At 33.1% G+C, this 27,532-nt stretch overlaps 3 protein-coding genes and 1 non-coding gene across 11 annotated transcripts; all 4 read right to left on the minus strand.

Moving 5' to 3' along the window:
• Positions 1–9,430: 9,430 nt before the first annotated feature.
• LOC110665062 (B3 domain-containing transcription factor VRN1) lies at positions 9,431–12,354 on the minus strand. Its single transcript, XM_021825048.2, has 5 exons — positions 12,060–12,354; positions 11,317–11,551; positions 10,169–10,634; positions 9,895–10,058; positions 9,431–9,829 (listed from the first exon to the last, which is right to left on the minus strand). Exons 2-5 carry the CDS (start codon positions 11,428–11,430, stop codon positions 9,593–9,595), a joined length of 981 nt encoding a protein of 326 aa, XP_021680740.2. The 5' UTR covers positions 11,431–11,551; positions 12,060–12,354; the 3' UTR covers positions 9,431–9,592.
• Positions 12,355–14,626: 2,272 nt separating this feature from the next.
• LOC110665061 (B3 domain-containing transcription factor VRN1) lies at positions 14,627–17,626 on the minus strand. Of its 3 annotated transcripts, none has more exons than XM_058136082.1 (4): positions 17,304–17,626; positions 15,372–16,008; positions 15,080–15,291; positions 14,627–14,933 (listed from the first exon to the last, which is right to left on the minus strand). In XM_058136082.1, the coding sequence occupies exons 1-4, from the start codon at positions 17,409–17,411 to the stop codon at positions 14,700–14,702; spliced, it is 1,191 nt and encodes a 396-aa protein (XP_057992065.1). In that variant the 5' UTR covers positions 17,412–17,626; the 3' UTR covers positions 14,627–14,699. The 3 variants fall into 3 exon arrangements, with proteins under 3 accessions (XP_057992065.1, XP_021680738.2, XP_021680739.2); XM_021825046.2 differs by having other exon boundaries at positions 14,627–14,993; positions 17,304–17,607; XM_021825047.2 differs by having other exon boundaries at positions 14,627–14,993; positions 15,372–16,603; positions 17,304–17,457.
• An 804-nt stretch (positions 17,627–18,430) lies between these two features.
• On the minus strand, positions 18,431–21,088 carry LOC110665101 (B3 domain-containing transcription factor VRN1). The gene is made up of 5 exons (XR_009144115.1): positions 20,856–21,088; positions 19,210–19,920; positions 19,120–19,175; positions 18,827–19,030; positions 18,431–18,734 (listed from the first exon to the last, which is right to left on the minus strand). It is a non-coding gene; the product is annotated as a B3 domain-containing transcription factor VRN1 (transcript).
• Positions 21,089–23,102: 2,014 nt separating this feature from the next.
• Positions 23,103–26,789, minus strand: LOC110665060 (B3 domain-containing transcription factor VRN1). Of its 6 annotated transcripts, XM_021825044.2 has the most exons (6): positions 26,424–26,789; positions 24,347–24,713; positions 24,170–24,229; positions 24,035–24,091; positions 23,743–23,942; positions 23,103–23,654 (listed from the first exon to the last, which is right to left on the minus strand). In XM_021825044.2, exons 1-6 carry the CDS (start codon positions 26,481–26,483, stop codon positions 23,385–23,387), a joined length of 1,014 nt encoding a protein of 337 aa, XP_021680736.2. In that variant the 5' UTR covers positions 26,484–26,789; the 3' UTR covers positions 23,103–23,384. The 6 variants fall into 6 exon arrangements, with proteins under 6 accessions (XP_021680736.2, XP_021680734.2, XP_021680735.2 ...); XM_021825042.2 differs by having other exon boundaries at positions 24,170–24,713; positions 26,424–26,788; XM_021825043.2 differs by having other exon boundaries at positions 24,035–24,229; positions 26,424–26,786.
• Positions 26,790–27,532: the final 743 nt, after the last annotated feature.

The raw sequence follows: 27,532 nt of genomic DNA on the forward strand, positions 1-27,532 counted from the left end.
AATCTCATGACTCCCTTCATTGGAGAAACCTTCAGGAATACATAGTCGCCTACTGCAAGCTCCACATCCCTCCGTCTGGGGTCTGCATAACTCTTCTGCCTACTGAAAGCTGTTTTCAATCGTTCCCTGATTAAAGGAACTACCTCTGAAGTGTACTGCACTAGGTCTACATCATGCACCTTCGCTTCTCCCATTTCCGTCCAACACAGAGGAGACCTACACTTTCTTCCATATAGTGCCTCATAGGGTGCCATCCCTATGCTGGAATGGTAACTATTGTTGTAGGCAAACTCCACCAAAGCTAGCTAATCATCCCATTGACCTCCAAAATCCAAAACACTCATGCGAAGCATGTCTTCCAGTGTTTGGATTGTCCTTTCGGACTGTCCGTCTGTCTGAGGGTGGAAAGCCGTACTAGAGTTCAACTGTGTGCCAAGTGCCTCCGGCAACTTTCTCCAAAATCGAGAAGTGAACTGGGGCCCTCTGTCAGATATTATGGAAGCCGGAACTCCATGCAATCTTATTATTTCTCGAATGTAGAGTCGGGCGTACTGTGCCACAAAATATGTAGTCTTCACAGGCAAGAAGTGAGCTTATTTGGTTAGACGGTCTACAATTACCCATATCGAATCATATCCTCACGTGGTACGAGGCAATCCAGTCACAAAATCCATAGTGATCATTTCCCACTTCCATTATGGGAATGGGAGCTCTTGCAGCTTCCCTGATGGTCTCTGGTGTTCAAACTTCACCTTCTGACAAGTCAAGCACTTAGACACGAAGTCTGCTATGTCTCTCTTCATGCCATTCCACTAATAGCTATCCTTCACATTATGGTACATCTTGGTGGAGCCTGGGTGGACATTGTACAGTGTATAGTGTGCCTCTTGCATGATTTCATTTCTGAGATTGTCCACATTAGGCACACATATCCTAGAACCTTGCATAAGGGCGCCATCATTGGCAAACCCGAACTCACCACCTTCACCTTGCTGTACTATTTCTATGATCTTCATCAATTGTTGGTCTCTGTGCTGGGAAACTCTAACTCTGTCCCACAAGTCTGGCCTCACTGAAAAATGAGCCAACAATACCCCCTCATCTGAAAGATCTAGGATTAAACCTTGATCCATTAACTCATGTACTTCCCGAATCAACGGTCTTTTCTCTGCTGAAATGTGCGCCAAACTGTCAGAAGATTTTCTCCTCAAAGCATCTGCTACTACATTGGCCTTCCCAGGGTGGTACTGGATAGTGCAATCACAGTCTTTCAGAAGCTCCATCCATCTCCTCTGTCTCAAGTTTAAATCTCTCTATTGGAAGATGTACTTCAAACTCTTGTAGTCGGTGTATATCTCGCACACTTCACCATACAGGTAGTGTCTCTAGATTTTTAGTGCAAAGACTACAGCCACTATTTCCAAATCATGGGTGGGGTAGTTCTGCTCATGCCTCTTCAGCTGTTTTGAAGCATAAGCCACTACTTTTCCATTCTGCATCAAAACACACCCTAGACCAACTCTGGAGGCGTCATAGTACACGGTGTATCCTTCACCACTCATAGGTAGTGTCAACACAGGGGCAGTGGTTAGACACTCCTTAAGCTTCTGGAAGCTCTTCTCACAGTCATCTATCCAAATGAACGGGACATTCTTCCGAGTTAACTTAGTTAGGGGAGCCGCTATCCTGGAAAAATCTTGCACAAAACGCCTATAGTAGCTAACTAGACCCAGAAAACTTCGCACCTCAGTGACTGTTGTAGGCCTAAGCTAATTAGTTACAGCTTCAATTTTCTTGGGATCCACTTGAATGCCTTCTCTATAAACCACGTGTCCCAAGAATGAGATGCTTTCTAGCCAAAATTCACATTTTGAAAATTTGGCATATAGCTGGTGCTCCCTCAAAGTCTGCAACACCATTCTCAAGTGCCACACGTGTTCTTCCTTGGTTCGAGAGTATACCAAAATGTCATCTATGAATACGATGACAAAACGGTCCAAAAATGGCTTGAACACCCTGTTCATCAAGTCCATGAAGGCTGCTGGTGCATTAGTGAGTCCAAAAGACATCACCAAGAACTCATAATGACCATAACTTGTCCTGAATGCCGTTTTGGACACGTCCTCATTCTTTATTCTCAACTGATGGTAGCCTGATCGTAGGTCTATCTTAGAAAAGAATCTAGCCCCTTGGAGCTGATCAAACAGGTCATCGATCCGAGGAAGTGGATACTTGTTCTTCACAGTTACCTTGTTCAGCTGTCTATAGTCAATACACAACCTCAATGACCCATCTTTCTTTCTTACAAATAGCACAGGAGCACCCCAGGGTGAAGTGCTCGGACGTATGAAACCCTTGTCCAAAAGCTCCTGAAGTTGCTCCTTTAACTCTTTCAATTCTGCTAGTGCCATCCTGTAAGGCGACATTGATATGGGGTTTGTACCCGGCACAACATCAATGCAAAACTCTATTTCCCTTCCTGGTGGTAACCCTGGAAGCTCCTCAGGGAAGACATCCATGAATTCTCTGACAACAGGAACATTTTCCATGTTAACACCTTCTACAGATGTATCTCACACCAATGCCAAATATCCTTGACATCCACGCCTCAACATTTTTCTAGCACTAATTGCTGACATCAAATTATATAGAGCCACTCTCCTGTCACCATCAAAGCTAAATTCTTCCACACCAGGTATGTGAAAATTCACCTTTTTGTTCCTGCAGTCTAAAGTGGCATAATGAGTTGCCAACCAGTCCATCTATCACTGGTAGAGGAACCAAGTCTGCTGGGAGGATCTTTCCATCCACCACTACTGGGCTACCCGGAAAAACCATATCTACATCTATGTTGTCACTTAGTGGGGTAGCTACCGACAAAGGGCATTCTAAAGTTGTAGGGTTTCTACCCAACCTCATGGCAAACACAGGGGAGACAAATGAGTGCGTAGCACTCGGATCTATTAAAACACGAGCCTCATAGGAACAGACCAGAAGAATACCTGCCACAACTGCATTTGAAGCCTGAGCATCCTGATGGGTCAGGGTGAAAACCCGAGCTTGACCCCTACCGAGTGGCGTAACCACGATCGACTTCTACCTCCGACCGCCTCCAAATCCACGTCCCCCTTGTCCTCGGCCCTGTTGGCCAGCGAAGAACTCAAGCCGGACTTTCGTTTAATAAACCAAATCGGGGTCCCAGCGAAGAACTCAAGCCGTGACTACCCCCGAAGGATCGGGTCCCAGCGAAGATCTCAAGCCGTGACTACCCTTCCTATCCATAGTACACACCACATCACACGCACGCCAATGCACACACACTGCTCCAAATTACCACAACAACATCCATGGCACTTTAACAGTTATGAATGCAACATAAAACGTGCCTAGAGTTTAACTACATAGATACATACATATAAGTGATGCATGGGCATGCTTAAACATATAATAATATCGAAATTACAATTAAAATTAATATTTTACTCACAGACTTGACAACGGTCACTGTGGCGGCTGGGCGGAGGAAAAAGTCTGTCCCGGCTCACCTGACAATTACATTACAATTATTTAACACAATTGACTCAATACAAATTATGAAAAGACCAAATACATCTTAAGTCGTGTCGAAAATCCGGCAGAGTCTCCCTTATACCTAGGACCTACCCAACCTGCAAAAGGGCTCAAAACACACTTCTATATTCACAATCCATATATCCACAACTCAATCATATCACACAGCCCCTCCTGGGCCCATCAAATCAATCATCCATCACAATATGTAAAATTTCAATTTAGTCTTTATAATTGATCATTTTTTCAAAAACTACCCAAACAAGCTCTAAAAATTCTAAAAATTTGCCCCGCGGTCCTTAGCAATATTACTAGGCTATTACAAAAAGAATCATAATTTTCTAAGCTACCAATAATATTTTATGGATTTTTAATCCTATTTAAGCACTAGAAAATTACGAAAAAGCAATGTTCGGGTTTACCTTTTTCGATTCCGACTTCTGGAACGCGCTCGGAACGTCTGACAATGGTGGGGTAGCCAAAACCTCGATCCAGTTCGGAGACTTTTTCGGTAGCGGGTATGTCTGGCCGGAAATTCACAAACCCGGATAACTGTTGAATTTCCGCGAATTGAGGATACCTACACGAAGCCCACAACACGGGGGTTAGTACATAAATTTTACTGAATTTTCTAAGCTCATTTAATGCTCGGAAAAACACTGCGTAGTTCCGTGGGACCCATCGAAAAACGGTGTCGGAAAAATTCAAAATTTATGTCGCCGCGAAGCTCTCGATGAGTGGAGCGCTCTAGTACTCTCGGTTTTCTCGTGGGGTTCATGGTTTGCGATAAATCTAACCCAAAAGTCAAAATGGGCTAAAACTTCCCGAGCAAAAATTGGACAAACCGCTAAATGGATTTCGGTGTTCTTGGTGTCTATGGAAAGCTCTCGACGAGTAGATAGATTTAGACACAAGATCCGGTCCGATTGGTGGCTGGATCGGCCGGATTTCGGTCGGGAAGACGAAGTGGCGCGCTTGCTCGTCACTTCGCTTCGGGCGCCGTTTTCCGGCGTTCAGTGCGGGCCGGGGGCCTGGAATGGGCGCCATGAGCTGGGTGGCGGGGAGGCGCAAGGGGAGGAGGGAGGAGAGAGAAAATGGGAGAGAAGGGGAGGGAGGTCGGGACGCACGCGGGGAGGAGGAAGAAAACGATTCGACCGGTCCGATCCGGTCCGGTTCGATTCGGCCGGTTCGATTTAGGATACAAAATTTTGAATTTTTTACTCTGCTTTGGGACTGAAAACGAGGTCCAAAAATTCCAAAAAAATTCTAAAAAATTCTGAAAAATTTTTAGACTCCAAATATATTTTTAGTTTTGCCACGTAGTCTTTAGATAAATTTTTAAAAATCATCAAAGTTTATATTTTCGGAAAATCGAACCCGATTTTTAAAATTCGAAAAATCTCAAATAATTTCTTAAAATTTAAATAAAATTAAAATGTCAATAATACTCATAAAATAATAAAATTTAAAATTTTGGGGTGTTATAAGAGAAAAGAAAAAAATTGATTTCTCTCCATTTCCTTGTTTGGACACCAAGTAAAAGAAAGAAAAAGAAAAGAAAAATAAGAAGAAATGAGGAAAAATTTCATTTCTCTTCAAATCGATGGAAAATGGAGAGAAATTTATAGTAATGTACTCAAATGTTTTTTTAGAATATAATAGACATAAAAAAGAAAATGATATAATAATTATTTCCCCTCTTTTCTTTTAAGGAAAAATTACATTTTTTCTTCGATTCTAATAATTTATCTACCTAAATAATAAAAAGTAAATTAAATTTCTTTTTTTTTTTCCCTTAATTTTTCTTGTTTAATTTCCCTGCAATTCTCCTTACACAATTAAGGATCCAAACATAGGTTAAATCAAATAGTAGTAAATATAATTTAAAAGAAAATATTATAAAAATGTTAATTATTGTTATGTGGTTAAAAGGCTACCTCAATAGGCTATGAGTCCTATTTTCAATTCCGAGCATCAACCTTTTTTGTTTTATATCTTTATTAAATCTTAGCCATTGATTTTCATAATCTCAACTATTGAAATCATTATATATATATATATATATATATATATATATATATATATATATATATATATATATATATATATATATTTATCTTTATCTTTTACTTTCAAATTCTACCTGCCTCTCTTCGTTTCCTTTAAACCGAAATTTCAATTTCTTCCCCTCTTCATTTTCTTCTCTTCCTTGTTTTCCTCAGCTAATTTCTCCTTTCTTTTTAATATTATATAGACATACACACAAAACCAAAACCCTTCAAGGCTTCAATTAAAAGCCCCATACGCATTATACAAACAAGAAACCCAACTTCAATGTCGTCTTCTTTGCTCTTATACAGTCTGTAGTTGCATGTTTCCTTGCCTCTTCAACAATGTATTTGTTTTCAAATGATGTAATTGATGTTGTATATGGTTTTTTTTTATCTTAGATTTTATAGAGTTCAACAAGTATTAAGTTTAATTGATGTAATCTGTTTTGAATTTGTATAGTTCAATGATTCAATATGTATTCAAGTTTTAGTTTATATTTTAATTTTTTTAATTGATTTCATATGTGGGTATTGATTTATTGATTAATTGATTTCTTTCTTTATAATTATATTTCTTTTTATTTATTTTAACTAATTGTGAACTAAATAAATATTTTTCAAAGTAGATAGTCAAATTCTTTTTCTCGGGAATATTTGTCAAATTCTTTTTCTCGGGAATATTTAGTTGTGAAACAACAAATGTGCATTAATTTAATCCTATAACATCACTTTTTTTTAATCTTTTTTTTTTTATTTCTTGAAAATACAAGTTCTTCTAAAATTAAGACTTTATGAAATTTATAATTCTTTATACTTCCTTCATTCCATTAAAAAAAATTATTTTCATGTTTCATATATCCTAAATTATAGGTATTTTTTATTTTAAAATATTATGTGCTTTATTTTATTTATTAATTTATTAATATGTTCCAATCTAATATGCATATTAAAAAAATAAAATTTAATATTTTCAAGAATAATTTAGTAATATAAGTTATTTAATTTTTAATAAAACAATATAAATAAATGGTATATTAGAAAAAGATTATATGTATTTTTAAACAATAGAAAATAAAAATAAACTTATTTTTATAGAAGAATGGTGGGTGTGTATATATTTAGATACCTCAAAACACTTTCAGAGTAGAGATAGCAAGGGGTAGGATATCCGCGAAAATCATCAAACTCGAACTCGAACTCGAACTCGAACTCGAACTCGAACTCGAACTCAAACTCGAACTCGAACTCGAACTCGAACTCAAACCCGATTAATATTATTAAAACCTAAATTTGTCCTTAATCCGATTATTAGTACCTAAAAAAAATACGAAGTTTAATTTTATATATTTTAATTAATAATTTAAATAAAAAATTATTTTAATTAATAATTTATATTTTAAAAAAATAATAATTTCATAAGATATTTAAATTTCATTTTATATAAAATAAAATATATAAAAAATTTTAAATATTGTTATAAAAATATATTTTTTATATTTAATTAAATATTTATATAAGAAGGTTCGGATAACGAATACTTAATGCGAACCTATCACGAATATTATTTTTTAAATATGAATTCATTGCAAACTCGATTATATAATAATCAAACCCGTCTTATTAGGATTTGATAAAATAGGATACCGGCAAAAATTGGATCATTTGCTATCTCTACTTCAAAGCAACATCACCTCCTAGCAGCATTGTAACAAATTACATGAAATTATTCCAAACTAGCATGAAAGATTTGAAGTTTTAAGCATTGCTTCTTTATATAAATCAGCTCAAAAACATCCTTGTAAAATCTAGTCCATTCTTGTGTTAAATAAACTCCCATTTTCTCTCCATAGGGTTCCTAAGATACACTCTATTTCCACTGTTTTTTATCAGAAATTTGAATCTTTATAATGTTTCTATTAGCAAAAATTTTCTTATTAATATAGTCCCTCAAGTTCTATTTTGTTAACGAAATGGTCTCTATTCAAATTTTATATTTAAATAATTATATATTTTAATTATTATAACCCATTATAATAAATAATTATCTAAATATAAAATATTATTTAAATATTTTAAATATATAATTATTTAAGTATAAAATATTATTAACAAAATAAAATTATTTACAAAAATATAAATAATTATTTATTAAATAAAAGTATCCTCTTATAACTATTTAATATCTATTTTTATTAAATTCAAAATAATTATCATAAATTAATAATATAAGTAAATATAAAATGGTGAATTTAATTATAATTTACATATAAAAAATGAAAATTAAATTAAATTATCTTAAAATATTTATAAATAAAGTATAATTTTAAATGATATATTTATAATTATCTATTGTGAAAATAAATTACATCACATAAAAAATTGAATTTTCTTATATAATTTTTTTTTTGAAAAATTATGTTAGAAGAATATTTGTAATTATTTATTTATTAAAAAATTTCGCTATAAATAAAACTAATTCTTTTACAAAACTATACTATAATATAAAAAATTTAAGAATTTAGAAAAACATATTATTTTCTAATTAATATATTTTAATTATATAATTTAGTTTGGGATTTTAAATAATTTTAGTTTCCAATTCAATTTTTCTTGTTTTATGAAAAAATCAACAAAATTAAACCAAGGCTTTTTTTTTGTTTTTTTTTATAGGGCTTATATTTTGTCCAAACCCAACCTATAGACTAATCCCAACCCTTTACCCCTTCCCAAAATGGCTAAATTCCTTTCCCCTCAATGGCTAATCCAAACCCACGCATCATTAATGTATATTTTATGTTTCGAATAAAAATATATATATATTTTATGGGATTTTACGTACTATTAATTTTTATTTCATAGAGGTGAATTGTTGAATTTTAAATAAATTTAGTTCTTTTTAAATCAAACCAAATTAATAATTATCGATTTAATTCAATTTAGTTATTTTTTAAATATCGATTCAGTTAAATCTCGAATCAATTTTCAATTTTGCTTTGTCGGTTTCTAAACTGACCGAATGCTCCCCTATAATCGATTGATGACAGGATGACAATCCTGTGCAGGCATACAAACATTCCTGAGGCATCGCTTATGAGTTAATGAGGTTAAGAAAGAAAGCCCTGGACTCCAATACTCCATTGCACATTTTCTGAGACATCTCTTGCACAAAAGCCATACACAACTTATGTATAACAAGCAAAACGATGGCCACCATCAAATGCTACTTACCTTCTGTTTTCCTAGAATAAAAGGGTTTTTAAATCAGCTTACAAGTTATAATTTTAAGCTAATTTATATATTTAAGACATTTCTATAGCTTATAAGCTAAACAAAAAAAAAATTGAGAGATAGAAATTTTTTATTTTGGTGTTTATATGTTGAATATTTATAAATTAATTTGACTAAGTATTTTACTGAATTACTCTCAATAAAATTATTTATATTATTTTTAATAAATTTAAATTTTATTTTTTAATTATTTTTAATGAAATATTTGTCTATTAAAATATTTGTTTATTTAATTTAAAATCATATTGTATTATAATATGATTGAAATATATTTTAATAATATTATAATAATCAAATATTGAGTTAATATAATTTATTATTGGAAATTTTTAATTATTTTAATAATAAATATACTTACAAGCTATTTGTTACTGAACGTGTTCACTAGTTATCAACCATTTATAAGCATTTTAACCAAATATGTAACTGTTTAGTATTTTAAATGAGTTTACAAGCACCGTATGCTTATAAACTGATTTTTATAAGTTAAACCAAATATAGATAATTAACAATCACAAACATAAAATAATCACAGATTTTTCTTGCCTAAACTCAATTAACTATGGATTCAAGAAATAAAATGTACAATGAAACTCACTTATTAAATCCATTGGTCTCAATGTTTGTATTAAGACTATTATGAACTAGGCCTAAGCAAAAATTTCTCAAATAATTACTCTTTTTCAAGCTCTAAATATAGTAACTTTCAGCTCATTGATCTTCATAAGCTCAAAATAGCAGATATCTCCACTTTTCAGATAATTTTCTCTTGAAAATGCAAGCCATCCTTTTCCCAAAGTCATTCGTTTATTTCGCCGTTCATTCAGTTGAACTCTCCACTCTCTTCCGTCATCAAGTTGAAGTTTAATGTACTCAGGTTTTGGAGTCAGATGTTGTTTAGAAAATGAAGATTTTACATACTGCATAAAACAAGATGAATTAATCGACAAAAGTCTTGAACATACTGACTTATCAATAGGCTTACCACATAATTGCCAGTGAAATGGTAATCTCGCAATGTAACATCGAAGCAGGGACTTTCAGACTTAAACTTTCTGGAAGAATGGCGTGCGCTTTCACTTATTGAGAATAGCTTTCCAAACCCAGTAGCAAATATGTCATTCGTCATCTTTGCATTTTCAGCTTTACCTGAATTGAATCAAAAAGCAAGCTGCTAAACATGAACATTATGCCAAAAAATATACCAAAACTATAAATAGAGACTAAATGATTTAGCTTTAAATCTACTTTCATCGCACCATTTTCACTTCTTGGCCTACTGTGGTGCTCCAGAATTGGGGTCTCAGGAGAAGCAACCCTTTTTCCGCATTTCTTTTGTCCCTGATTCTGCTTTGACTGAGTTGGCCTCTTGCTGCAATCCCCTTCATTTGTGCTTTCAACCTTAATTCTGTTCTTCAAAGAGCAAGATGGGCTTGGAGTTGTATTTGTAGAATTCAACGTCTCAACAGGTGAATATTGAATCTCACAGCAAGTTGTATCATATATGCGGACTTTGAAATTTGACAAACCTTTGTATTGGAATACAAGAAAATGCCCATGACCTATTGAGTAATGTTGAACAAATTCAAGCCAATTCTTATCAAACAAAACGTTGTTCTGGGATTTTGTTAATCCCACTTTCCAAACATCACCACTGGGGACAATTAGGTTGGCCTCATCAGGAAATTCAGCTCCAAAATTTCTTGCAAATTTTGGTGGAATCATCTGCAAGTAGTTAAATCAAGTCAGGTTAGATTTTACATAATTGTAGCCATATCTTATCCTTCCTGCTCTTTACAACTTGCTCTCAAATTGAATACCAAATTAATTAATTCTCTACAAACATGATGAAGACAATTGCTGACTTAAGCACAACATCCATGTCTTCTCTTACCATTGGCCAGAAACTAATTCTTTGAGCTCAGTATTTCTTTTAGTTTATATCCTATCCTTCTATTCATTGATTTGAATGCTGTATTTTCATTGTTCGTTTCCTTGTCTTTTGGAATATAGAAACATGAAGCAAGAATTAGAGAACAATATTGAACAACTCATTCAAAACCAAACAGACACCCATTTATGTTTGGCAGCGGAGAAACAACAACCAAAAGAAAAAGAAATGAAAAACAAAGGGCAAGAATAAAAAACAACAGCCAAGAAGACAAGTTTAATTCTTTACAGAAGGATCTATTTGATGAGGGACAAACAGAGGAAAAGCAGAGACAAGGAGAGAAGAAAAGGCTGAGATGTACAAAAATGCAATTACAACTGGTTTCTTTATACCCATGAATGCAAGAATAGTTCTGACAAACTAGTAAAAACCAACAACCAAACACAGCAACGACAATTCTCCAATTCCCCAATTCCCCATACGATATAATTGACAAGGAAGGAAGAAAAGAATTACCATTTTCTTGTCTTTGAGAGCATCCTCATGGACTACTTTGAAAAAGCGCCTCGACGGTGCCTCAGCTGGACAAGCAATTCCACTGGATGATCCCTCTCCCCTCCTGTGAGCCATTGATTCAGTAGTGAGTTGTGGGAATGATCCAGTGGACCAGAAAGCTGGAGAAAGGGCTTAAAATAAGCGTGCGTCTGGCGTTGCTTGGAAGGATTTCCTTTCCTTTCTCTTCTCTTCCCTTCTGTGTTGAAAAAGAAGCAAACAATGAGAGAGAGAGAGAGAGAGAGAGAGAGAGAGAAGAAATGATAGAGACGCAATGGGCAGAACAGAAAGAAGATAGGAGAGGAAGGCTTTCAGGGATAAAATGGTTAATGAGATTTAAACATTGTATTTCAAGTACATTAACTATATCTGATCTTTGGCCTTTTATAGAATAAAGTCAATAGACAGCACAAGAAATCACAGAAAGCAAAAATTATCAAATAAGGCAAAGAAATGGCAATGAATGCCCACCACAGAGGCGGAAAGTATTTGGCAAATAGGGTAAGTCATAATACAGAGCATGTGATTCTCAATTTATTAGACAACCAGTGACCCAAAGAGATCACTTTCTGTTTGGTTGCTTAGAAATCAACAAAAGCCAAGAAAATGGTGTTTAATTAACTTAGATTCTCGTATGCAAGGGTGGAAAACATAAAACCAAGGACTATCTGGCTAATGTGCTAGCAAAAGTAAGAATTTCCGCTTACCAGCTTCTTTTCTTCCATGGTACTAGGAGGGATTATCTTAAAGAAATGCTGCCAAGGCCTCTCGGCCGGAGAATGTGGCCAGCGGCAGCGATGATCAGCACTGTGTTACAGTTCCGTTTCGCTAGGCATAGATAGCTCCTATGCTTTGTTACTATTTTAATCAAGTCAACACTGCACTCTCCCGCTTCGTTGCCTGAGAGGAATGTTTCTTGTTAAGTGTGTGTAGCTTCAGGCATTTGCTAACGGAAATCAAACTTTCAAGACAGAGATCATATCTTCAAGAATATTGATGGCTACTGTAATAAGGAGCAAAGAGAGAAGGGTAAATACAGTTCCATTAAAGGCCAAACCCAGAGAAAGAAAATAGTCAAGTGGAGACAGAGCCAGCGGAGAAAAACAGAAACTTAGCCCAACCCAGCAATAACAAGTCTGCCACTAAAAGCCCAATATTATATGCATTTTTTAATATATAATTTCCTCAAAAGTAAATATATTTAAATCAAATGATTCTTGCAATTATTTTTTTAATACTGAAATAAGTTTCATTAAATGTAAGAGATACAAGATGTGAGCTTTGATGAGGTCCATGCCCTAACAAACAAAACATAGAAAACCAAACAAGTCAATAAAAGGGACTTCACTTGACGCACTGGAAATCCTGAATGCTTCACAGAAGCCTTCCCAGGAGGAAGTTTTCAGAGACCTCCACTAAAGATACCATCGCAGAAACACCACTAATAGTTAAGAGGAGCACTCTACAAGTACAATTCACGGCCACCAACTTCGCAACATAGCAGAAAAAGTCAACCGTCAAAGCCCCAGCCAAAACTAAAGCACAAGAGCTCGGCAAGGACTCAGACAACCAAAGAGAGGTGCTTTACTAGTCCAATCATCACCTTCTTTGTCGCCTAAAAAGGCAACGAACCCTTCTCTAAATCGAATTTCCTACACAGAGCTCTCATAGAGGCCACTCCAAGATGAGAACAACAGAGCCGAACTTTCTATAGGGACGTTGAATAGCACTGGAACCCACCATTTTTAGCATTTTTAACCCCTAGCTGGATGCTAATCCTGGGAATAACTTAGTCCTCCAACTTGTGTCCTAGCCGTGCCAACCTCAACCACGCACCACACACATATCTCCTATAGGAACCCTCACTAAAGCATTCAGATATGCAACAAACTCAAAATGAGAAATATAAACACCCCAACTCAGAGGTGAAGAGTGATGTACATATGATCAATTATTTTTATCATATTTTATTGTTTTTTTAATATGAACTTTTAATCATTAAACTAATATATTTACTTGATTTGATCTGGTGGTTAAAAAATTCAATCACTTATCAAAATATATTCACACTGAATTATTTCTGTTAAATTTTTAGTTTTTAAAAATTCTATTGTTCTTATAACCTCTGGATAGAATAAAACCTAATTAAATAAAAAATAATACAGATTTAAGAACGCTGGTGCATGCTAATGACGTCTATGGTGATTCCGGAAAGGTTAACCCAAAGCCCTGTAGCATCTCGTTTGTGATCTCATCCGATCAGGACGCCATTTCAGGTGACAAATGATTCTTCAGGTTTTCAACTTCACCCTTTTTCTCTCTTTTTTTTTTTAAAAAAAAAAAAAAATTCTACGATAGAACTGTGAGATACAAGTTAAAACTGAATCAAAGTTAATTTGCAATTATAATAAAATAAAATCAATTCATTCATTATATAAATAAATTAAAAATAAACTCAATATATCTATATAAATGTATTTAATTTGAAATATTATTATTAAATTATTTTTCTAATATATATGAGTAATATATATAAAATATTTCTATAAATGTGTAAATATATTTTTAATATTTATGAAATGTCAATTATATGTTAAAAAAACATATTATTTTATAAAAATTATATTATTATTGTAATATAAACAAATGCAATTGTTAAGTTTTAATTATAATTTTAAAGACCTTTCTATAGGCTTGATTAGATCTATTAAAAATTCTTGAAAGATATAAGGAATTTGTTTGAAATGTAAATCTTTTAGACTTAAAAGGAGTTGAAAGAAAGAACAAGGAATTAACTTGACCTGTATTCCTCTCTATCAAGAATAGTGAAAGATTAACTTCAAGAAAGATAGATTCTTTAAATTCTTTAGACTTATGAAATAAAGAAACAAGAAATTTACTTAAAATGTAATTTTCTTTAGACTTAATGTGAGAGAGGAAAGAAAAAGGGAATTAACTTGAAATCTAAATCTTTTATACTTCATGAAATCTCTTTAAGATTAATGAAAGGAAAGAAATTAGGAATTAACTTGAAATCTAATGCCTTAGACAAAAGATGATCTTGAGGAAATAAAAACACCACTTTAAAGCAAGAATCAGATGAATAAGGGCATGAACAAAATCCAATGCTCCAAAAATAAAGTCTGATTATATATGTTTGTTATGCTTCAGTTTGGTATTTGGCATTTGTTATTGATGATGCAAAAGGTTGTTTTCAATCAGGTTATGCTAAAAAACTAGACATACCAGATTCTAGCTGAATAAAAAAGATCAGTTAAAAGAACAACCAAGAAGATAGATATACCTGACAGATTTTTACAAGTCAGAAATCACCAAGTAAATTATGATTAGTTTAATTTAGGCATGATTCTACTTGGAAGTTGATTTACTGGCGCTGCATCTTGAAGTACCCGAAATATGGTAACTTTCAGCACAATATCAATCATATTAATCAGCTCAAAGACACATACATCTCCTTCTTCCAAACTATTTTCCCATACAAATTCTGTCCATCCCTTGCTTAACTTAGCTCCCCCTTTCCCACTAACACAGCGGACAGGCCATTGTTTTCCATCAGAAACCTGAAGTGTGATGAATGCTGTGACTGTCAAATACTTTCGAGCAAAGCTAGATGGAATGTGCTGTATGAGGAAAACATAGAATCTTTATAAAAGCATATTGAAAAACAAATTTCAGGATTATTAAGCAATACAATTCAAGAGCTCACCAGAAGAAAGCCCCTATATACATAGGATGGTCGCAAGATAACCTTGAAAAATGGATTATCAGACTTGAACTTATCAGCAGCAGAAATTGTTCTCCGCTTCTCTTCTGGCGTTACAGGTCTCCACCTTCTTGTAAAAGTTTCAGAAGCAATATTTGTACTTGTACAAATTGGTATTTCATCCACTTCCTGTTTGATTATTGGTTCATGTTCAACTACACCATGGATGAGTTAGTAATGGAAAAAAGTGAAGTTGTAGCATATTATAAAAAGGGCATTGAGTGCAAGAACTTACTAGGATCAGTTCTCTGTTTTCTTCTCCTGGTTCTCCCTTCTGCTTCACCCAAGACAGGCAAACCAACTTTATCAGCAGTTCTTATAAGCTCACTCTCATCAACCTGTACACCTATATCCTGAGAAGATTGAACTTTTTCTTCCATATCATATTTATCTTTTCTTAGAAGCAGTTTCTCTCTGCTGGCCTCATAGTTTCCAGCTATAGTCCAGTTGCAATGCACATATTTATCAAAAAATTCGCTTCTTGAGGAAATAGGAGTATGGCATGGTGGGCCAGAACCCAAGATCTCTATGAGGTCATTATCCACTACACGTCTCTTATCGGCTGCTATGTATTGATTATCATGACATGGTTCCTGCAAACTACCCGGAATATTACATGTGTAACTTATCTCAGAAACTGCCAGATCAAATATATAAACATTAAAGTTTGATTCCCCTCCATATCTGAAGACCAAGAAATACCCAACACGAATGGAGTAGTATTCTACAAATTCATGCCAACCATTGTGGAACCATAACTTCCTGTCAACTTTTTCTAGTTCCACCAGCCACATTCGACCATTGGGAACAGTAAGTGTAGCAATAGAAGAAAGTTCATCTCCATATTTCTTGACAAACTTTTCAGGGATCCTCTGTTGGCATAAAAATAAAGTCAACTTCATAACAAAGAAGAAACAACTTCAGAAGGCCAGAATTTTGAGACTAAATTTGACAACCAGAGTTTCCAGAAACTTTCTGGACTTCATTTAGATGAGATGAGCAGACATTAATACAATAATGCTTTTTTGAAGAACAAGTGCAACAAAAGACTAAAAAGGAAGGCTCATAGTTACTTCAATGTGACATGCCAAAGCATAAAATAGCTACAGAAGAGTGCTATATAAAAGAGGTAGTACCCTTGAACTGCAATCATATACAGAAATTGAAGAAACTTTCTAAAGAGTGGTATATTCGGACTCTAGAATATTATTTCCAGGATAAGTAGACTATTAGCAGTGTAGAGATCTCCATTTTGTAAGACTTATACAATGCAATAAAAGACCTATCTCATCTTTCTTGTCTGACTGAAGGAAACCTTGTTCACCACTTCATGAGATGGCCATACGGGAGACTTGCATGCAATAGGGTCAGAGTTGTTTGTGATTGAATCTCCAAGACCAAGTCCATGGCATAGTTCAGGTTCACCATGTTCAAGCGATGATAAAGAAGAAGTATATCTTTAATTAGCTAAAACAAAATAGATATTATTTTCAAGCCACTCATAATGTAAAAAATCCTAAAACCATCATCAAATAAAAAAGAAAATACCATTGAACACTAAACAGCTAAGAATAATGGACAAAGGAGATGTTCACAGCCAAAGAGGAAAGAAAAAATTACACCAAACTGCCAATGACGAACAAAAAAGATAAAAGAAAGACCCAAGTAAGACAGGGTCCACACACAAACGTCGTCAGCGAACGATCAGAAGTCGAAAAATTGACCAAATGCAACAATTTCGTCTTTAATCTCTGCAATGAACCATATGCATTCAATCTACTCTAGCAATTTCTTGATTTTTCCAACAATCAAACAAAATTTAAAGACTTCCTTTATTTGATCATAAGGTCAGAGAATCATCACCATGCATCCAAAGATTTGTAGAAAAAGTAAAAAATTGCAAAAGTCGATTGACTAATCTGGTAAAGCTAAGCTGAACCACAACTGTAAAAAATAGTAACCCCCAATTTTCCCACCAACCAAACACACACCTATCTTAATTCTAATTTTACAAACAGGGAGGACAATAATATCAGCTAACCTAACAAAATTTATAATTATTTCAAAAATAAATTACAATAAAAGGGAAAGAAGTTTCTATTTCGATCTTCTCAGTAGCCAAACAAATTAAAGCAAGAAAGTAGAAATGCAAGTGAAACGAGAGTACCAGCTTCTTTTCTTGGAGAATGGAAGCAATCATCAACTTGTAGAACATGCAACTGCTATTTCCTCTTGCCGGAGAATCAGAACCGTCTGGTCCCACTGCCTGTGACATTGTTTTTTCTCAGATTTTATGCCGGGAACTTTCTCTCCATCACCAAGCAAACCGTTTCCCGTTTGTTCCTATGCAATTAAATAAATTGAGGAAATTTTCTTGGTGCCAAGTGCTAACCAAGTGAGGCATAGGAATCACATGTGAACCCCACCACTCAAGGCAGAGCTGAACGATTAAGATCAGCGATTGCCAGATGGCATGCTTGCACCATCAACCATTGCTAATTTTTACTGTGGGGTCTACAATAATTGAAATTGAAATCTTGAAAAGCAGAGTAACCATTATCATGGTCATGGGTTTTGAGACCATTTGGCCTATCCCTTGACCCCTTATATTCAAATAGTTCTCTTTTAACAGAAAATATGAACTATCTTTTGCATCTTGTGGGCTCATCATTAATGAAGGGCAGATGTTTCACACTAAATCGCATTACCAACTTTTGATTAGGTTTAAAAAAATAATTTATAGAGTCACAACTAAATAAATGAATGATGTTATTAAAATAAAAATTAAGTTTGTATTATTAAAGTTGAAGATATTTGAGATTATGATATAATAGCATTAATAATTTGGTAATGAAATTGGCAGGACAAGATTTAACTATAAAAATAAATAAATAATATTAAAACATCTTAACTGTGTCTCTCAATAATACCTTTTTCAATAATGCCTTTTTCAATGATCGAATTGAATTATTCTCTTCTCTAATAATTGCTGTTCTTTAAGAAAATACATCAAAAAATTCCCTGCAAAGACCTTGCTTGTGGTTATGGATGCATCAATTACAAATTTTTCTTATATAAATCAAGCCACTTGAATCTCAAGAAATGTCATGGCTTCGCCTTTGGTTTTTGATGTTCATCCATGGCTGGCTGCAAATTGTGCATGTGCATTATCTATTGATAATATGATAACACGGTTCAAAATACGTTTTAGTTAAAAAGGGAGTAAGAGTTTCCTCTGTTAAGAAAAGAACAACCTAAGAGAGAGCATGAAAACGTTCTAACACCAGCAGAACATTGGTCAAAGTTTCTTAATTCATCAGATTTTGCCAGTCATCATAGTCTGTCTACCTTGTCATTAAAAAACACGAAACACTGTAACTTTCAGCACAATATCCCTCAGGCTAAGCAGCTCAAACACACAAACATCCCCTTCCCCAAAATCATTCTTCACTGAGAATTCATACCATCCCCGGCTTAGTTTAGCACTACCAGCTCTATGAATGCATCGGACAGGCCACTGTTTCCCATCAAAAGACTGAAGTTTAATCCAGCTTGAAAACCCATTTAGATGCTTTTTGGCAAAGCAGGATGGCAAATGCTGCACAAACAAAAGGACTCGCATTTTAGACTAATCATAATATGATGTAAATAGAAAGGATAGCTATAGCAGGTCAACGGTTAAAGACTCACAAGGGTGCAACCTCTGTATATATATATGATGGACGCAGGACAACCCCACAGAAAGGGTTAACAGACTCGAATGCTGTGGCTGCGGTTTTCACCCTTTTTTGATCCTCATTTGTTAAGTTCTCTTTTTCACAGAAGCTGTTTTATAATAATATCTAGAGCGGCTTTCAACTTCAACTCTATGTTGAGCTGTTGGCTGCTGCTTATCTGCATTTTCATCAAGTCTATGAATAATGAGGATTTTCAATTCATAACCATACTGAGAAGGAAAGAGAGTATGAGTTTAAAGAGCTTACTAGGATCAACTTTCTGCTCCTTCCTTCCAACTTTTTGAAGCTTTCTTGCTGATTCATTTGAAAACAGCAGTGTCACATTGTCTGGACTCTGGAGAATTTTCACTCTCCCTTGACCTCTTTGCTATATCAGCAGCACTTGAAGGGTGATGGTTTTCTTCATCAATTTTCAGCTTCTTTCTCTTAGTTTTCTCAATTTCTTTTATTTCTTCATGTAACAGTTCCAATCTCACATCATCTGTAGAATTTCGAAGCTTCATTAATGCAAACACGCATACCTTGAGTACATTGAACTGGTGATCGTAATTTAATAGAATCACCTGATGGATGGTGGCTTGCTTCATTATGCAAATTCTGAAGTGATGGGAGATTGTAGTTTTCGCATGTTGTTTTTGGCTCCACATGTTTATCGAACGTCTTGAGTTTCGAAATATCAGAAGCAAAACGTATAAGAGGAGAATCCAATATTTCAACAGAATCATCATCATCTATTTCATCAAGCACATAATGCTGCTTGCCATAATCCTTTATAGTCTTTGTCATGCGGAATGGATCTTTTGTCTGATAAGGTGCCAGAACATACATATGAACACTGAAATTTGAATTTCCTTCATTTCTGAAGACCAAGAAATGGCCGGTGCAGATCGAGTAGTGCACTACAAATTCATGCCAACCGTTATAAAACCATAACTTCTGGTCAATTTGTCTTAGTGTCACAAGCCATATTCTATCATCTGGAACAGTGAGTGTAGCAACACCTGATAGTTCGTCTCCAAATTTCCTAACAAACTTCTTTGGGATCCTCTGCAAGTACCAAGATTCAGTTTCATTATAACTCTTACAAGGGAACAGTTACAACTTCAAAGTTAAATGAGCTGCAGTAGCAAAATTTTGAGAAAGAATAAGACCAACTAGAAAATATGTCTAACACTTGATCAAAGAAGATCAGCAAAACTTGATCAAAGAAAATATGTCTAACATATTTCTTAGAAATTAAATGGAGTCACAGAAAATATAGAATTAATAGCATGGTGTAAAGGACATATTGATTGAAAGATTATTGTATATATTTTACAAAAAGGTAATCATAGCTTGAGTGAAGTAGCAAACAGCAACAATTAAGCCTTGATAGCAACTAGTTAATCGCAACTAGTTTGGGGCAGGTTATATGGATATTTTTCACCATTCTCTGTAGACGCTAAGTCTCTCCATATCAACTTAGGTCCCCCTCCCTTCTCACTCCTTCCCTGCTAACTCACGCTTTCGTACTGGGGTATGAAGCAGGGAAAACAAGAACAAATTAAGGAGAAATTAGGTATAGTGTGTCAAATTGAGTGCATCCGTTCTCCCAAAAAGCTTCTTTTTTTTTTTTTTTTTTTTTTTTAGGAAAGCTTGAAACTTTTAGATAAACTAGTGCTTGGTTGCCCATTCCCACCTGAACCACTCAGAAATCACCAATCACTGTCGGGCTTATAAGGTTAAATCAGTTATAAATTCAATATCAATACCCATTAAGGACAAAATAAAAATACAACAACGACGACAACAAGAACCATGTGCAAATTTCAAGCTTCCCATGAACCATGAAAATGTACTTTTCACACGCACTAATTTTATCATCCAACATCTGATCTTCATCCACGCAGACCAAAGTGTGAAACTATGAAATTATTTTCATCAAATCACCCACAGAAAATAAAGAGTAGTGCAAGAGCGAGACACAGATGTGTAACACTTACCAGCTTATTTTGTTGTAGAATGGAAGGCACTACTAGCTTATAGAAATGGCCATATTTCTTCAATTGAGAAGCTGACATTTTCCCAGTTCAGAGTTGCCAACTAAGGTCCCGTCAGGTGATGATCATCGTGATCGTCAAGATTGTGTGGTATACCTACAAAGAACCAGGTTAGCGTGGGACCATATATGGGCGTCCCATGATTGAGAAACTTGGAAGATGGCAATGTGCTGTGCCTGACATGAGGAGACTGGTGGATATCTGTGGTTGGAAAAAAATGAGGCTGTATGTAATTAAACTTAGTTTGTCAAAATATTTTATTAAGAAAAATCAAATTGTGGTTTCTGGATTGAACACTTCAAAGAATTTGAGTATATATTATATACATATATATAAAGAACTGATTTTCATTTATGAGATTTCTTCATCTTCTATGTATAATTGACAATTTTTGGGTTTCATGGACGCCAACTCTGCATCGCACGTAAGGATAATACAAAGGGAATTTTCGCACTTTTTTTTAAATTTAACGATGGAAGAAAATTTTGTAACAAATCTAAAATTAAACTATCACAACATTAGTACTTTAGGGATTCAATAGCTAATGTCATTATTATAATAGTGTGATATGGATATGAGTTCTTGACATCGATACATATTTAATGTGACATACTGAAATCAATACAATATTTAACATGACATGCAGATATTAATATGTTCTGATGATGTAGTATTGACATCAACATACCACGTCAAATGTAACACTAATATCAACGTCAGCGTTACATAAATGCACTTAATGACCTTATCTTTTTTTTATTTTATTTATTAACGGTGTAATAATTTAATCATCGATTTATTATGAAATTTTTTTTATCCTTAAATTAAAAAAGTATAAAGTGCTAAATTATATTTTTTCCTAATACAAATTAGAATTAGCATGGGATAATATAGCAGAATCAAGAGAGCAAATGTTATTTCATTAATAATTATTATTATCTGAAATGTTAAATTTTATAAGAATTTAATTTAATTAAGTTTTTAATAATTTTTATGTTTGAAATAAAAATTTAATTTTTTTAATTTAAAATAATTTTTATTTTTTAAAAATAATTAAAAATAAAATTCATATATAATTATATAATTTTAATTTTTTTATAAATAATTTATTTCAAATGAATTCAATAAGAGACAATGGAACACACACACACATATATATATATATATATATATATATATATATATATATATATATATATATATATATATATATATATATATATTCTCTCTCTTCACACATATATATATCTGAGTAAGGTTAAAATTTCAAAAACTTGAATATAATTTTCATATTATTAAATTAGATCTTATTAATACAATTATGAATTTTTAAATATTAAAAAAAGAGTAAAACAGAAAAAAATAAAATATTGAATGAGAGCAAAGGTGGGAATAGGTTTTCCATTTTAATTTTTATTATTTTATAAATTATTAAAAAATTATATTTTAACATATTATGATATTATATTAATTTATTGTTAATTAATATTTAAAAAATAATAATAATAACAACTAGTAATAAACTTTAAATTTTAAAATAAATATAGAAATAATTATATTTGCATGTTTAAATAACAATATAAATATGAAAAATCTTGCTTATATCTGGAAGGTTGTGCACTTAATCAATATAAAATTATAAATCTAATATAATTTTAATTAAAATGACATTTGTTAATCGAATGTATACAATAAGACTTATTTAATATCAAGCTAATCTCTAGGTCACAGTGATGCCCCGACCAACATTCAAGGTGTTGTATTAAAAATTCTTGCTTAGTTTAGAAAGTGGGAACATTTTGATTGCCATTCTTTAATGATTTGGCCTTGTCGTTCTTGGTAGTTCATAGTAAGAAGAAGATTCCCAAAGTCGCAAATTCGAATAACCAATTCCAATCACAGCACATAAACAAAATGATTTGACTGTGTAGATTTTAAGGTGCACATTACATAACCGTATGAAATTACAAGTTGGCTGGACAAATCAGTAACTGAGACTGAAGCATTGTGCCTAACCCAATACACACTTGCAAGCAAAAATCGTTGAATGGATTAGTTTTCATATCATATTTTGCCAATATACGGCTAATTACAACAAGTTTTCTAACAATCAAAGTGACACCATTAAAGCAGCAAGCTATCAGTAAACAAAAAACTGAAATTCAAACTAAACAAACAAACAATAAAATATGCCTAAAATCTGTTGTGGTCTGGTTAAATGTCACTTGATTGTACATTCTATTTACAGCCCCAGCGAAGCCACAAAATTATCTATTGAAACATCTAAACAATGGAAAGTTCCGCTAGTTTGCTATGAAAAGTTATAGACATCAAACGACACTTGCATACCATAAGATGAAAACCAGAGCATTGACAATCACCCAGAAAGAGAGTTACTTGACAAAGTTTCTTGGTTCGCAAAATTACCAACCAGCAGATTCTGTCTAGTTTAGTGAACACGATACTTTATTGTCATGATGGGATCATGCGTCTAGCACTTTCAAGAACGTGAAATACGGTAACTTTCAGCACAATATCTATTGATCTCATCAGCTCAAAGATACAAACATCTCCTTCCCCCAAATTATTCTCCAATGTGAATTCATACCACCCTTGGCTTAATTTAGCTCTACCTCCCCTATATAGGCATCGGACAGGCCATTGTTTCCCATCAGAAAACTGGAGTTTAATAAACCCTGATACCCCATTTAAATTCTTCTCAGCAAAGCAAGAAGGCAAATACTGCACAGAGAAAAGGATACATTTTATGCTAAGCATAGCATTGTGTAAAATGCAAAAATAAAAGTATAGAATATAGTTAATCATTCACCATAATGCAACCCCTGTATAGGTAAGATGGTCGCAGGACAACCCTACAAAAAGGATTAATAGGCTCAAAAGCTTTGGCTGCATTTATTGCCCTTTCTCTTTCTTCAGCAGTCACAGTTCGCTTTCTTGCAGAAGAACTCTCATAAAATCTAAAGCGCATTTCAACTTCATCTTCTTGAAGAGCTGATGGCTGCAAATCATCTGCAGTTTCATTGAATCAATAAATGATGAGGATTTTTTCACTTCTTGAGGTTTAACTAGATCATGAGAAGATAAAACCTCAATAAACTTACTGGGATCAATTTTCCGCTTCTTCCTTCCAGGTATTTTAGGCTTTTGTATTTCTCCGTCTGGAGTATAAAATTTCACATCATCTGCATAATTTTTCAGCTCGATTGCATTAAATTGAACACCAACATCTCGTGTACCTTGATTTGCCACATGTGAGATACTGGAGATACTAGCATCCTTTGATAAGTGCAGGTTCCCTTCACCAGACCAATTTATGTAGTTAAGTTTAGACTCATGGAACAAATTCTGCAATGCTGGCGGATTGTAACTTTTGTTAATTGTCATTTGACCAAGATGTTCATAAAAAACCTTACTTTTCAAAGAATTAGGAACTAAGCATGGAGATGAGGAGCTCAAGTATTCAATGAAGTCATCATCTTCCATCTCTTCAAACGCAAGATATCTTCTGCCACTTGGAGCATTAGATTGATAGTTTATCTCAGAAGCAGACAAATTGAATATATGAACAGAGAAAACTGCATGCCCTTCATATCTGAAGACCAAAAAGTACCCTACGCGTATTGAATAACTGTCCATAAATTCTGGCCATCCTTCATGAAACCAAAATTTATCATCAGCTTTTATTAATCCTACACGCCACACAGGACCACCAGGAACACTAAGTGTCCCAAATGCAGATAAATCATGTCCAAATTTTTTAACAAAATTATCAGGGATCCTCTGCAGGTTCAAAAGAACATATAAAAGAAAATAATTAGACTCCATTATTCAATAATTCAGAAGACAAAATATAAATCAACAAGATCTTCTAAAAAATTGCAAAGCAATAAACCATAAAGTTGTATCAATGCCTAAAAAGTATGCATCTCCAAGTTGACATATAATTATTTATGAAATGTACCCATATTTTAGCACATGCGAACAAGAGGTTTCTATCTGATAGCAAATCTGGGAATTTAAAGTAATATGACTTTTTCCAAGAACCAAGCATTGCATTAATCCAAGTGAAAAAAAAAAAAAGAAGAAGAAGCAAGCAAGCAGTGAAAATCCCAAATTTTTTCTATTGTCTTTCACCAGTATAAAATGGTGCTTTTCCAAAATGCAGGTTGGAACCACAATCACAAACAGGCCCTTAATGATTATTGATGACTGAAAGATTATTACTTTCCAACATCAAAAATGAAATTCAATAGTTGGCTTTAACAAAATATTCTTTCATAACTACCACGAAATAGAGTAAGAGGTGCACCAAAATACAAAGCACATTGATTAACTGTAGGCCCAGATAATTCCCATAAAATTATTGCTCTATTCTCATTTAATATTAAATTTTTTTCCCAATTCCTCCACTACTTTTGCCACATGATAATTCCTATAAATGATCAAACTAGGTTTGAACTTTTAAAAGATGTGCAAAACTAATCGGCAAAACAGTAAATATCCACAAGTTTCATGAACATGTATATACTTGAGAGAATTGCAGAGTGAAATCTAGAGATGGTGCTCTGTCCAAAGGACATTGTAAAAAGTTAAAAGGATCTTTTCAACTTTATTACATAACCTAAAGCATAACAACTACATTAAGAAACAATTCAACATTTCTTATTCTTGTTCAATTCTACCAAGAAATCCGAGTAGAGTCAGAATCATGATGACTTCCCATTTGAGTATATTTAATGCAATTGTGATGTCAGATTTATCATGCCTGGTATAAGCATAACATCCAAGAGACCAGATGAAGGCATCCCAAATCTCGTAGTGCTAAAACAAGCTACCATAATGTCTGAACTTTTTTTTTTTTTATCAAGAAGAAACATTTAAGAGAAGAAAAGTGGAGTAGAAAAGGAAAAATAGAAGTCCTAGCACTAGCAGCGGGACAATAAAAATGAATTTCCATCAACAATATTTATAGAAATTTATCTCATTTCTTAACAACAAAATGGAAAAGTTAAAGAAAACAAAGTAACACACACCCGTGACCTGTCAGCTATTATACTGAGCTAAGCTAGACAGTGGATACTCTTCATTCATTCAACAAAAGAAAACTGGATTAATATAGAGAAGAAGAAGTCCATAAATATATATTTCCAGTCAGTATTACTTTGCTTAATCTTCTATTTAACAAACAAAAAATGGGGTTTCCATCAAATATCCAATGAAGCAAACATAAAAGAACAAGGGGAAAACAAAAAGACAGAATTTTTGCCCACCCTTATCATTTAATATCAAAATATACGGTCTAATTCACCAAATAAAGATGTGCGTCTCATCGCCCATGGACACTTTGCTTTTCAAATTTTAAGCTTCATCAAAATCCCACATAAATATATACAAAAAAGGGCTTCAAGAATAACTAATAAACAAAATATGTATATACACATACGTAAGTAAAAAGAAAGAAATCAATGAAGAGAACAAGATTTGTGTTACCAGTTTCTTGTCTCTAATAGTATTGGGGAGAATTAGCTTGTAGAAATAAGGTCTAGGCATTTTGGGGATTTTGGGCTTTTAGTATTTGTGGGTATAGTATGAGATATGGTCAATTAAATCATGATATGATGATAAGACCTGCAATTGAAAGAGAATTTCTTTGCTTTCAGATCTGTTTCTCCCCAGTTACTTCTTCCTCCGCTGATAGTTTCAGTCAAACTGTACCTTGAAAAAAAAAAAAAAACCCACGATTTGAACAGTGAACGAGTTGAGCTGTCCTATTGACTCACCCGTCTCAAATCATTATGACTCGATAAAACTCGGACAGGCACTCAGAAGCTGGCCTTTTAATTTTTAGAATAAAGTTCGAAGAAGCCTCGTAGACTTTTTAATGATGGCTAAAATAAGCCTAATATAAAAAATAAAAATTAATTTTTTATTTTAGGCTTCATATTAATAAAAAAAAAAATCATTGTGCAATTTGTTTATTATTTTATTTTAATAAGATATATAATTATGTTATAAAATTTTATTAATGATAAAATTTTTAATTAATTATAATGTTATTTAAAGTGATAATAAATAAAAATTAAGTAATAAATTATTTTTTAAATTAATAGACATATACTAATAAAATAATAAATAAAATAAAAAATATATTTGCCATGCAATAATTTTTAAAGTATTATTATAAAAAATTTTATATTTTAAATATAAGAAATATTTTTAAAAATAAATTTTTTAATTTTATTACATATATATTAATGTAATTTTTATAAAACAATTCATAATTTTTCTAATTGAAATTTTAAATAAAAATAATTGATTTTTAGAGTTATATATTACGATGAGCAAAGTCTTATTATATCTAAAATTGTAAATTTATGAATTTTAAAATTTTTAAAAAAATTTTAGCAAATAGAATTTTAAGTAGTTATCATATTTTGTATAAGATAAGATTTTAATAACTGAAATTTTAAAATATTTAAATAAAGTCAATATTTATTATGGTAAATAATTTTTTATATAAAAATAAAAAAATAAAATAAAAAGAAATAAGTCCCTTATCCATTTTTTAAAAGGGATTTATCCCATTCATCAACGCTGCC

This window comes from Hevea brasiliensis, chromosome 15, assembly GCF_030052815.1.
Source record: "Hevea brasiliensis isolate MT/VB/25A 57/8 chromosome 15, ASM3005281v1, whole genome shotgun sequence".
NCBI classification, from domain to species: Eukaryota; Viridiplantae; Streptophyta; class Magnoliopsida; order Malpighiales; family Euphorbiaceae; genus Hevea; species Hevea brasiliensis.

Coding starts and splice junctions, on each gene's coding strand:
- LOC110665060 (XM_021825040.2), bottom strand. CDS start 26,483: ATGCCTAGACCTTATTTCTACAAGCTAATTCTCCCCAATACTATTAGA. Junction 23,943..24,034: donor GAAGCGGAAAATTGATCCCA/GTAAGTTTATTG, acceptor ATGAAACTGCAG/ATGATTTGCAGCCATCAGCT. Junction 23,655..23,742: donor TATACAGGGGTTGCATTATG/GTGAATGATTAA, acceptor TTCTCTGTGCAG/TATTTGCCTTCTTGCTTTGC.
- LOC110665062 (XM_021825048.2), bottom strand. CDS start 11,430: ATGGCTCACAGGAGGGGAGAGGGATCATCCAGTGGAATTGCTTGTCCA. Junction 10,635..11,316: donor CTCTCAAAGACAAGAAAATG/GTAATTCTTTTC, acceptor AACTACTTGCAG/ATGATTCCACCAAAATTTGC. Junction 9,830..9,894: donor ATTTCACTGGCAATTATGTG/GTAAGCCTATTG, acceptor TGTTTTATGCAG/TATGTAAAATCTTCATTTTC.
- LOC110665061 (XM_021825046.2), bottom strand. CDS start 17,411: ATGTCACAGGCAGTGGGACCAGACGGTTCTGATTCTCCGGCAAGAGGA. Junction 16,009..17,303: donor TTCTCCAAGAAAAGAAGCTG/GTACTCTCGTTT, acceptor TTATGCCAACAG/AGGATCCCTGAAAAGTTTGT. Junction 14,994..15,079: donor TATATAGGGGCTTTCTTCTG/GTGAGCTCTTGA, acceptor TTCCTCATACAG/CACATTCCATCTAGCTTTGC.